At 37.4% G+C, this 12,968-nt stretch overlaps 2 protein-coding genes across 5 annotated transcripts in view; one reads left to right on the top strand and one right to left on the bottom strand.

Annotated features, from left to right (window-relative positions):
* The window catches only part of Lingo2 (leucine rich repeat and Ig domain containing 2), a 1,050,166-nt gene that overhangs the window by 763,364 nt on the left and 273,834 nt on the right, over positions 1-12,968 (bottom strand). The gene's annotated exons all lie outside the window — the stretch shown is intronic.
* Positions 9,705-10,160, top strand: LOC121458212 (40S ribosomal protein S13-like). The gene has a single exon (XM_041667319.1). The coding sequence runs from the start codon at positions 9,705-9,707 to the stop codon at positions 10,158-10,160; it is 456 nt and encodes a 151-aa protein (XP_041523253.1).

Genomic DNA, 12,968 nt, shown 5'->3' with positions numbered 1-12,968 from the left:
AACTATTTGTAGTCATTCTGACATCTGTATATACATTATATAGATATACTTACAGTGTGACCTGTAATGAATGGTGTGATGATTGCTGTTAACAATGAAGACAGTAATAAATGAACTTTTTTTTGCTTCGTAGGCCGTGGATACCAAGTAAAGTGGGAGTATCTGGCAAATTACTACCAATGAGACCGCCATCCCTGGTGAATTGATTGTTATCAGTAAATTTTGAGATTGTAAAAATAAATATATTTCTCTGTTTCTGAGAGAGTATGATTTCTGGAGAGAATGGCAGTTTCCATAATGAGTTAGTGAATTTGTGGATAAAGCATAAATGCCACATAACTTTTTGTTGCTGTGTCTCTGTCTGTAATGTATCTGTGCATACGCACGTGGGGGGGGGATGCATGTACACACGTGTGCATGCGTGTGGAGGCCAAATATCCACGTCAAGTGTCTTCTTTGATTATTTTTCATCCCGTGTTTAATGACAGGCTCTCTCACTGACCCCAGGACTCACTGATTGGTTAGACTGGCTGGCCAGTGAGTTCTGGGATCCTCTGGCCTCCACTCTTCTCTCTGTGCAGGGTTGCAGACAGGCATGAGCATGAGAGGTTTTTCATACATGTGCCAGGGAACCAACAAAGCTCTGTTCTCATGCTTGTGCAGTGGATGCTTCCCTGAGTTGTCTCTTCTGCCCTCACTGAGCTTTTTATTGTAGACAAGATGCCAGATTCTGTCCCGCTAGCAGATCGCTCTGAATGAGCTGAAATAGCATAACTACTGGCTGTTTCCACAACAGCTCCCTACATGGGTGAACAGAACTTCTAGAGGCCAAAACGAGAATATTCTATTTAGAATTATTTTGTGATAAACCTATCTGCCCTAGAGCAGTTTCTTGGGAAAGCTATAATGTGTTTCATTTTCTGAAAAGTTCCCTTTCTTAAAGTGTATAAAATATTAATTAAAATGAAAATAATATAAAATCGATCAACTCATGCTAATCGATCAAGCTAATGCTACAACTAAATACCTTCGGTGACACCAGACAAGTGAATAGTTCATAGTAACATCATCTCTGGTTTCAGTCTTTTAAAATTTTCAGAGGCTTTGCTTCTATTCTGGTTCTTATTCCTTCTTCAATTGTCTGCCCAACCCTTATAGTTTTGCTCACAACCTCTAGATCCAATCTTATTCCTCACAGTATGTTTGATTATTTTTATGTGAACCACTACAAAACTGTCCATTGTATTCAAAGATTCCCACCCATTTCTAGTCCCCAAGATTCCAAGGCTGACAAGTCAGAAATTGATAGGGAAATAGGTACTTTTTGTTAGTTCATAATCCCTAAAGTTGCTAAACTGGTGTCTTCCATAGACATCTGCTTTGACTTGACCCATTTTCCTCCACTTAGGCAACCTTGTGTGTACCTTTCTATGGAATTCCAAGGTTGAATTATGAAGTGTCATTTCATCTAAACTTCAAGATCGACTCACGGCAGTCATGTCGGCTCCCATCTGTCTGTTATGATCATATCCTTTCTTCCTTCCCGAGCTTCTTATCCCTGTGGAGCATCACCAAGTCCACTGTTCTGTTAAATGTGATTTATTGTTGGAAAGCAAATCCTAAGAGTCACATGTCAAGGCCAGAAAGTAAAATGAAGTGAAATTAAAATGAGCCCACTGTGTATTAGAACATCATTTTGACATCAGAATACATGAATATTTTCATAAATCCATATATAGTTATTTGACCTCCCTCCCCACATATATATTTATGTGTCGATTTTAAGTATAAGTTTCAGGTGCTATAAGTATAATTGTGGCATGTGCATTATTTAACTGAAATGGAAAATGAAACTGTTAAAATACATTTCAGCTTTTCTCACTATATTGCTATACAAAATGCTTACCGCAACGACAGCCTACTGTTTAGTGATTTTGAAATCTTGTATATTATCAAGGATTTTCTTTTTCTACTATGTAGGTTAGGTAATGAGGAACAAATTTAGGTTGTAAGACCTGGTGGCAAGCTCTGTTTGATACTGATCCATCTCACATGCTTAAATACCTTTTAAGCTTTAATTTAAAACCTTTACCTAGTGAAACATTTGATATATCTATTTGATACTTTAATATCCTTCAGTTCCAAAGGCGTCAATTTGGGATAAAACAAAAATAAACTTTGCATACTAAATTGCAATTACCCAAAGCATTATTTTTTTTCAGACTCTTCTGCAGTGAATCATCTCTAGTGTGTAAGGGATTGGCAGCCTGTCTGTGAATTTGCACTACCCACACCCTAGAGTATACCCGACGTACACCTAGGCTACTATTCGTTTCACAGTCAAGTCAAAGGAAGGTAGAAACTAGAGGGGCTTATTGGAGTTTACAAACCTAGTTTCAACTCACCTTATTCTGTGCCAGATGTCAACTTCCATTCTGAGAAGACAGAGAGCACACTATTTATCTAGCAATTGACTGTTGTTAATTTGAAACGGGGTTTAAGGATCTTCCTTAAGGATCTGAGGATGATCTTGACCTTCTAATGGAAGGGATTACGGAGTTGAGTCACCCCAAGGCAAGGGCTGCTTCCCTTAAGTCCGGGTTTTATGACCTTCTTTATCACTGTGTATTCATTCAACTTGGCCTCCCCTGCCATGATTAGTTGATCCCACCTACAATTTAGCTACCAGATTAGATTTCCTCCCCAAAATCAAAATTAGTAAGTTTATTTCAGGAAAGAAAATGACTCGCCAATTGGATAACACTCATCCCAGGGAGCTCTATTCTACAACAAAGGTGACAGTTTTTTCTATCCATGTGTCACACGTGCATGTGTACACATGTAAACGCACGCACGCACACACACACACACACTGTCTATCTATCTATCTATCTATCTATCTATCCATCCATCTACCATCTATCTATCATTCATCCTATCTATCTATGTTCTATCCTTTATCCTATCTATCTATCTATCTATCTATCTATCTTCTATCATTCATCCTATCTATAATCTATCCTTTATCCTATCTATCTATCTATCTATCTATCCATCCATCATCTATCTATCTATCTATCTATCTATCTATGTGTCTATCTATCATCTATCTATTTCTCTATAATCTATCTTTCTATCATCTATCGATCTACCTATATCTATAGCACCTATATACTATTATGCAACACTTTAATTATATATTCAGTTTATAGGTTACTTAATAGGTATTTTAAGTATAGAGGCAGATTTAAGTCAAATTCAACTTAACAATATTAATCACAACACATTTTATTTTGCAATGGTAAGTAAGTATTTTGTCTGTTCTAATTCCCCAAGTCTTGCCTATTGACAGCCTCATGAACAAGATCAGCAAATGTTGGTAGGTGAAGAAAAGTGTACTTATACATTCATATAGCTCCTTTTTTAAAGGGATACAGATAATTTATGAAATATAGATTTATTTTACATCCAGTTTTTTCTTGTAACCATGAAGAATAAACATTACATGATTTATTCTTTCAGTGGCTTCAAAACTGTAGCCCACTAAGTCATAATTTATTTTTATTCTTTTATTTTTTCATCTTTTATTTTATTAGTAATTTTTAAAGGAACAGTCAAGCCCTAATGTATGATAATAACCTATAAATTCTGCTATGGCAGTAACAAATCCACCGTCAGTAATAGCAGATGGCGAGACATAACTCTGTTGGGAATCCAGTTTGATTCTGACAAGAGTTGGAAAAAGTAATTGCACAGAAAGTTCTCTTTAATATAGCCATTTTGTACCTATATCTGAGGTAGAACATGACCTTGAAGATAGCCACTAGGAACAGTCCTTTCCTTAAGTGCTTGTTATATTAAATGACATGTATGCATTTATTTACTTCTCTGCCCTCCGAGCTAAAACCCGACCCAAGATTGTAGTAGCTTCTTTGTCTACTGCAAAACTACACCAATGGCATTAAGAAATAGGAACAAATCCTCTGAGGTTTCAAGAGTGATGTTTTATAATTCTACTGGAGAAGTTTTGCTGAGAGATGGATGTCAGTGAGAATTGTCTTTACAAAATCATTTTTACACTTCCTTCTAATTTTATCCCAAGGCCCACTTCTACTTTTAAGATTCCCTGTAATTACAATGAACCTATTCAGATAATTATTCAGAATTGTTTCTATATATTAGGCTGATTTAATAACTTCCATTTCATCTGTAGCATTAAATCTTTTTTACCATGTAACACGATGCATGAACAGAATTCAAGGATCGCTACAAAGACATCTTGAGAGCTAGCAGAAGGCTCTGATTGACTCAGTCTATGGTGCACAATGTTTGTTCTCAGTTGCACATGGTATATAATGCTAGAGCTATTACTTAATATAGTGTACGGACATTCCTCTTGACATAAGTTGTTCTCCCTCCTTCAATGTGATAAAATATAAATTACAGGGTGCAGCTAATTCATAAGATATAATTGAAAACAACATTGATATATTTAAGGCCTATTGATGCTCATGAAGAGAAATTGGCTTTATAAAATAAAATGACTCTTTTTTTACCTCAACCTGGAGGATTATTTCTCTCAATTACTCATCTTTCAGTTAGTTTCACAACATTTTTTAAAAGTCACAATAGTACACAATTCTTCACAGTCTATTAACTAAATCTTCTACAAACCAGAGAAACAATAGCAATGTCCCTAATGTCCGGTGATAGAATTATTTTAGCCATCCCTGAGATGTAGAAGCCGAGGGCTGTTCTGTTAGCATATGATTGTCCTAGAAATCAGTTCCCCGTTCTTAACCTTGTTTCCATTTCAGAAACACAGCTTGAACGCAGCAGAATCTGTTTGTAAATGATGTCCAACTTAAATTCTTACTCTGGTGCTTTCAAAATCTTTCTGCCCTGGGTGGTAAAGAAGTTCCATTTGTGGGTGATGAGACTGAGCTTGAGAGCCACAAAGTCACTGAGCGACAGCAGCACCTATTAGTAGCATATGCACAATTTCCCTTTACTTTATATGGAAAAAAATTTAATGTGCTCCTAGATTCCTTTTATCATCAAATCTTAAGGTTAATTATAAGTTAATGTAATGGTATATTTTTAGGAAACAAAGCAATTTGTCAGATATTAATGGTAAAGAAATTCATCAAATAGGCTGAAAAAGCAATTCATTCTATTGACCAAGAATGCAAAGTACTGAGAGATATTCTCAGCTTCTTCAGTATCTCAGCACCTCCTACTTGAATAAACTCAGACAGGGCCACTGTTTTCTCTCCAGAGAATCATGGGAGGCAATTATGACATATCATGTGACATTTAACAGGATGAGCCACAAGCTAATCTTTATAAAACAGCTCTCTAAACGACAAGTGGTCAACACAGGGGACACTGTCTAGTCACAACTTAAGGGAAAGAGGCTAAAAACAGTCCCTCAAACAATTATTTCACTCAAATTGTGCCACAGCCAAGGAATGGGAATGTAAGCTTACTTTTCACTGAGTCCTCAAAATTGTAATCTTACTAAAGAGTCCACACTAGTTACCAAGATTTCCAGACTGTGAAGTTGCTTCTCTGCCCTTGAGAAGTTTTCTAGCTACCAAGACATCTCATGATGCTGCTCACCAACATGCACTCATAATGTCATCTTGTGTAAGGTACCCTGAGCCACAGTAGCGTAGTTGTCATCTGCTGGCAGGAACTCTGGGAAGTGTTGAGAAGATAAAGGTTTCCCTTAGAACTTTAAACAGGATAGGAATTTGACATTTACAAATGGAGAGGTTGATGCCGTGAAGGTAACATGTCTGTGGGAGGGGATAAAATGGTCTTAAAATAAAAAGTGGAACATCACTAAAAGGTAAAATAGCATCTTGATTTTGTTAAATTTAAGATAGGATGAGTGCATTAGTATGACTCAAGACTGTGATGGGATGTAGGTATGATTCCTGTGCTGAAGTAAACTGAAAAGGAGGTAAAAACAGAATAAACTGTTGGGAGAAAATTCCCAAGTAAGCTTGTACCTAGGAGAGAGTGGGATTGAGTTAGGAAATGAAGGAGCTATGAAGAGAAATAGAAGAAGGAAATTCAAGGGTACTGTGATGATATCTCCACTGTCATTTGCATTTAAGGAACACAGCTGCTGTAAACAGCAGCCAGTGATAGCACATTCTGTCTTCATAGCCAGTTTATGATCACCGTCGGATAAACATGACGCAATGTGAAGGGATATAAGGCCCTCGTGGTAGGATTTGGGGAAAGCTGTGCCTTGGTTTAGCATCCTCATCTTAGGGCTAATTTTTTTTTAGAAATGCTTTAAGTTTTAAAATAGAATTTCAGTAGAGTTGCAATGCAATTTCCCAGGCTTTGGGAAATCTTTGGATATTGCTGGGCTGTACTCATTGTTCATAATATTTAAGCTTGTTAATAAAAATAAAATAAAGTTTCAACCTTAAGTGGAAGTGCTGTACTTGAAATGCAGGACTTTCATTCTATCTCATTTTAGTTTTTGTTGTTTTGTATATGAAAGGATGAGCTGGAATTTTCAGCATTCAAAATCTATGTGACAAGTTTTCTAACTACAACAAGAATAAATAGCACTGTATTTTATCTTGGAACGCCAATAGCTGAGCACCAAGAAGAACTGCTGGCTGCCAACACTTGCAAAGTAAACCGTATGTTCTTCGGCACCGATAACTAGCAGAACCACATGTGTGTGCCAGTAATAGAAAACTGCTTGCTCAACTTTCAAAAAACCATTTATTAAATAGCAAACAGAACTTTAAATTACTCTCACATGGATACAAAGCCAAAATTATGTGTATTATGTAAGATCTCTTTATGAGATGTAACAGTTACCGATAGGTTTGTGGGTGATATTAAAATAGAAGCCCACTCATGCATCCGACTGACTGAGGAGTCTTACGCTTCCTTCAGAAACTAATAGATACTGACTCTTTAATACGTTCTCTTCCACATCGCAGTATGTCTTCCCGGGTGATTGTGCGAGTCTTGCTGATTTGGGGTCTTCCAAAGCATAAATAATAGGGTTAAAACTGCATATTCTACCAACAAGAAAGGAGGGAGCAGAGAACACACCTTAGTTTAGGATGTTGAATAAAAGTAAAGGATTTTTAAAACCCTCTCTACCTTTATGGTTTGGAAATATGCCACAATAAGAAATATATGGGGAAGGCGAGTTAATGCAGTTTAAACATAAAACCATAATGACTTCCTTTCATCCTACTCTTCATAAAATGCAGATAAGTCTGCATTTATCTCAAAGCATCATGAATATTTAATCATCTGATAGGCTATATAATGCCCATAAATTAAGTTCCTGTGTGCTATTCATTTTATGAATTGTAGCTATTTATATCTCTTTTCTCACTCCTGGAAATTAATGCATTATATGTGTGCCACAGAAAATGTAACAAGATGGATGCCCCAGACACAAGGAGCAACAATTCCTTTAACTTCCATTCCTCTGGAAAGGAAAACATTCAGTGAGCTTTCTTAGTTTAGGTGCCTGCAGCTGCACCCAGCACTGTCTGTCCTAGATGAAACATAGTGACTGTTGATCCCATTCTGTTTAAGGCAATCTAGTTTTTGCTCAGAGTTTAGGGATTATCCTCTTTGGATCCTTCTCCAGCCTCTGACTATTCACCTGAGGCAATTCTCTGGCTTTCTAGCTTTCTAGCTGAACTGGACAGAAAGGCCTTAGGAATAAATTGAGTAAAAACATTCTCTTTTGGACTTTGATCAGGATGAAAACCAGGTGGCCTGGAGGCAGAATTCCTAAGATGATTATTTGGAGAAAGATGAACAGGTGTGAATCAGGCTGTCTTCCTTGTACAGTTTGAGAATGAAGTGGTTCAACTGCAGCAATCTCCTGAGTAGAAAACGTAAGGATAAAAAATGTAACAGTCCTAGTCTGGTGCTAGAATTAGCTTCAGGGAGTAGACTTTTGTTGCGATGCAAGAGTGCAAAGTTTCTATGGAAATGTTGTGTTTCACTTCCAAATCCATTTTTTTCACCTTGAGATTCATTACATATGTATATTAAATATCCTTTATTTATTAGGAACTATATCTTATGACAAAAGTAAAATAGTAGCCTTGTAAAATAATACATTTTATGTAGTTCACAGTCCTGTGTGAGCATTACAGATTCTGTCATAATCATAATATGAGCTATGATGGTGTTGTGTGGGTCTGGAGACTAGAAATTAGAGTGGACTTCCTGCATTGCATGCAAACAGGTAGTATTTGTACTGATATCTAGAGAATGAATGCAGCCTAAGTAAGGAAACCAGAGAGAACAGAGAATTTTGAATATACAGATTATATGCTGCTATTATCGTAACCTGATATTATACATAATAGGAAGGTCTACATGAGCCCAATCTTAATCCATGAATGACTCTGAACAGGTCCAGCCATGCAGTAGGCCAATAGCAGGCAACCACAGCTATTCTGAGTTCATGTTTAAATGCCTTTATCATGCCTTCATCATAGAATTTTAAATATCTTTCTCTGTCTTCCAGAGCCACATCATTCTGCTTTCTCATCTAAAATGTTTTATAAGCCTCCATATAATGTTTTGTTTAGGATAGCCCAAAGCATCATTTTTCTGAGCATCTTGAATAGCGATGAGCCTCTACATTAACCTCTCTCTGCAGAGTGGTTTCTCCAATAACGGATGATGGTAGCAATTGTCTCTGAGAATAACATAAAAGATAATACTATAGTTTGGTGAAAGGTCAATGTAGCTAAACTTCACAACAGGCTTCCCCTGGACTCTGTGTCCTTCTCCACCATATTTATTTTGTAAACAGTGTTTACAGAAAGAGGCCTGTATCTCCTCCTGTAGACTTCAAATATATCCCAAGGACAGTTGATTACTCCCATATCAGTTTTGTCACTATATTACACTTATGGGCCCATCTTACATGGCCAGTAGGCATAGTAATTTGAAGGGTTCACAGATGCATAAGACCACTGATGCCTTATCTCCCCAGTAGCCTGCACAGCAACTTCTGGCAATATATATATATATATATATATATATATATATATATATATATATACTATCCAGAAGCAGTTAACTCCTGGATTATGAGAAATTATTATGAATTTAGTTGCGTGACAAAAGTTGAATCTACCAGGTTAATGATAGTTTTAAACCTGTGGCTACACAGACAATCTTCTTACAATCGCAGGATCACAAAACAAAAGAAAATGCTTGAATGCAGGAAACAGACCTGTTGAAAGATGGGGTGAAAAGGAGTTGGAGGGGGATATAAGAGTATAGGGGGAAAGAGGTACATAATATATTATATACATATATGAAACTATCAAAATAAATGTAATCAATAATAAAAAGTGTATATGTGATTATAATTATAATTCATTGATGAGCACAGGGACAGACTGGATGTAGGCACTGTTAAAATGTCATATAATATAAAAGACTGTTCAATCGTTCACTTTTGAATTCATAAAAACTCACTGGAGCTTTTAAAGGAGAGAAATAAAATAATCAGATTGACATTTAAAATTATTTTTAAAAAATGAATACTGACCAATTACAGGGCTACTATAATATTCCAGAATGGATAATATATCAGGGATAAGCTGATAATGATAGAAATAAAGAGGAGCAAAATCCGCAGGAAGGCAAGGTACGCAGGAAGTGGGTCGCATGCCATCATGGGTCGCATGCACGCTCACAGGAAGGGCCTGTCCCAGTCGGCGCTGCCCTACTGCCGCAGCGTCGCCACGTGGCTGAAGCTGACGTTTGACGACGTGAAGGAACAGATTTACAAACTGGCCAAGAAAGGCCTCCCTCCCTCCCAGATAGGTGTGATCCTGAGGGACTCGCACGGTGTGGCCCAGGTCCGTTTTGTGACTGGTAATAAAATCTTGAGAATCCTTAAATCCAAAGGCCTTGCCCCTGATCTCCCTGAGGATCTCTACCATTTGATTAAGAAGGCAGTCGCTGTCCGAAAGCATCTTGAGAGGAACAGAAAGGATAAGGATGCTAAATTCCGCCTGATTCTGATAGAGAGCAGAATTTACCGGCTGGCTCGTTACTATAAGACCAAGCAGGTCCTCCCACCCAACTGGAAATATGAGTCATCCACAGCCTCTGCTTTGGTGGCGTAAATTCCCCTGTATACACGAGCAATAAAATCACTTTGAATAAATTCAAAAAAAAAAAAGAAGAAATAAAGAGGAGCAAAGGATTTTTAAAATGTAGAGGAAACTATTTGATGAGACTATTTGGTGCGAGATGAGAGACATTATTTCAAGGATAATTTCTCAATTACAGGCTTGATACTAAGTATGGCTTTTCATCCTTATCGAATCAAAATGGCCAATCCCACTTTTCTTGATTGTAAGTTTTAATAGGCAGATTTTGAGAAATTTCTAAAGGTCTAATGTATATGGCCGAACTCTTCTGTTTAGTTTTATAAATGAAAAGTCTGAGTGTAGAGAAACCTGTAAATTGTCTCAGAGATAAGAATTGAGGAAACTGGAAGGGATGACACTTCTAAGGATACAGAAAAATACAAAGGAATTAGCTCCAAGTCTGCAGACATTCCCAAAAACCTACATTATATTATTCTTCTTAATGGTTGCAACAAAGTTTCTAGAAGAATATATTTTTCTATTGCATGGATAAGCCAACACATGAGGAGGTTCTGGAACCAGCCCCAAGTCACACGTAACTGCTGCGGTTAGGCCATTCACATACTCCATTCCTAAACATTACCACATGAAAGGTGTTTTATAAGGATGGCAAATGCTTCTAGGTTATACACAAGAAGGTTTAAGCTCACTTTTGTTTATGTTTCTTAGACCCAAAAGGCCCAGTCCCATATTCACAACCAGGCAAAATTATTATGTAAATGGAATCTAGCTAATTGGTATGCTATAAATATATACACAAAATCTACAGAATTATTTCTGAAAATAGAAGAAATATAAAATTGTTCTCTTAGGGTTCAGAAATTAGGAGTCCTTTTGTTTTACCAGAGGACCCATGTTTGGGTCTTAACAGCCATGTTGAGCAGCTCATAATTTGACCCCCACATCCTTTCTCCACAGACACCTATATACATACCATATACATATACCTATACCCATACCATATACACATCCATACAAACATATACGCACAAAAATAATAGAAAAGTTTTTGAAATATCTCATTCATATGTTACATTTATTATTGTCGAAATAAGATTTTTTCTTTCTTTTCTTGTTTTTTTTTTTTTTTTTTTTTTTGGTTTTTCGAGACAGGGTTTCTCTGTGGCTTTGGAGCCTGTCCTGGAACTAGCTCTTGTGGACCAGGCTGGTCTCGAACTCACAGAGCTCCGAGTGCAGGGATTAAAGGCGTGTGCCACCACCGCCTGGCAATAAGATTTATTATTGTTGAAATCATCATAAAACAGACTGATAAAATCAATTTGTGGATGGCAAGATGGCTCTGAGGGTAAAGGCCTTTGTTGCATACCATAGCAGGAGCATACTCCATACAAATATACTGAGCTGTTAATGTGATAAAAGTTTGAAAGTTAATTTCACTGATTCTTCTTTCTTTTTTTTTTTTTTTTTTTTTGGTTTTTCGAGACAGGGTTTCTCTGTGGTTTTGGAGCCTCTCCTGGAACTAGCTCTTGTAGACCAGGCTGGTCTCGAACTCACAGAGATCCGCCTGCCTCTGCCTCCCGAGTGCTGGGATTAAAGGCGTGCGCCACCACCGCCTGGCTGATTCTTCTTTCTTTTAAAGGTTGCCTTTAGCTATTTACTACAAGGAAGTATATCTATCTTATCTTACATGGCTCACATTGTTTCCCAAGGTCTAACACTGCAGGGTAATTTCCCTGGCTGTTATCTCCATTAGCCTTAGATAAGCAAGGCCAAGCATGCAAATGTGCACTTTGGCAGAGAGATCCTTTCAGACTGGAGTTCCATGCTGGTCATCTAGGATACAGGCCCTCAGTGCTGTTTCCATGGTTACCTTGCCTTTGAAAGAGAAGGTACTTTACAGTCTGAATGTTAAAGGTTTCCCTCCTCTGACTTTATGTAACTCCACACTGGTTTTATATCTGTAGTTTTCAATTTTTCCTAAGATTTACTGAAGTTCCTGACCTCCCAAAGTTTTCATTCAGAGGTTCTCGGGAAGAAAAACATTTAAGAATCACTTGAGGCTTCCTAAATTATACAGTCTCATCACCATAGAAATTATACTCCTCGTCCTGTTGAATTAGTGAAGTAAGTTCTTTATTGCATGATAAACTTTAAACTACAATCACCGGTTCCCATTTTTGTTCCAAATTCTGTTTGCTTTAGCCTAGTCTCTCCCACATTGCTCTCCCTCCCTCCCTCCTTCCCTCCCTCCCTCCCTATTTCCCTCTTCTTCATTCCCTCCTTTTCTACCTCCCTCCCTTCCTCACTCTTCTTCCCTCTCTCCCTCATTGAGGGCTTCCTGCCTGCCCCTATGTTTTAGATTCTAAAATGCTGACATCATCCTATTATGGAAAACTCACTAAATGGAGGATGGTAAATTAATTGTGGGACCTCTGGCAGGTGCAGGTACCTGCTTATAGAAAATATTTCTACAATTAGCACAAAATGTCATGATATAAGTCCAGGCAAATCTGGGTAATTTGTCTTCTTGCAAGTAGCAATACCCTGGGAATCGACAAAAGGAAATTGATGGCACAAGGAAAAATATACATAAGTATTTTCATTTTTTTATGTCTCGTGTGGATACATTAGAGTCTTCTGCAGATGGCCATATGAGATAGCACAGAGCAGAGTTCAGGACTCAGCACACCTTCATCTTTTACCTGTAGATTGGAATGTAACATGAGACAGAGCAAATGAGATAACATGGGTAAATTACCTGGAACAGCCAATCTCTGTAAATCTTGGCCTCTTTTTTGAAGGAGAACTTATTTATTTACC

Source organism: Microtus oregoni, unplaced genomic scaffold (assembly GCF_018167655.1).
Source record: "Microtus oregoni isolate MIOR12 unplaced genomic scaffold, Mior012 000017F_ref0000208, whole genome shotgun sequence".
Lineage (NCBI taxonomy): Eukaryota > Metazoa > Chordata > Mammalia > Rodentia > Cricetidae > Microtus > Microtus oregoni.
Note: the sequence above shows the minus strand (reverse complement) of the source record. Positions and strands in the feature narration are given on the sequence as shown.

What these genes read in the sequence shown, in the direction of transcription:
- LOC121458212 (XM_041667319.1), top strand. Translation starts at nt 9,705, where the DNA reads ATGGGTCGCATGCACGCTCACAGGAAGGGCCTGTCCCAGTCGGCGCTG.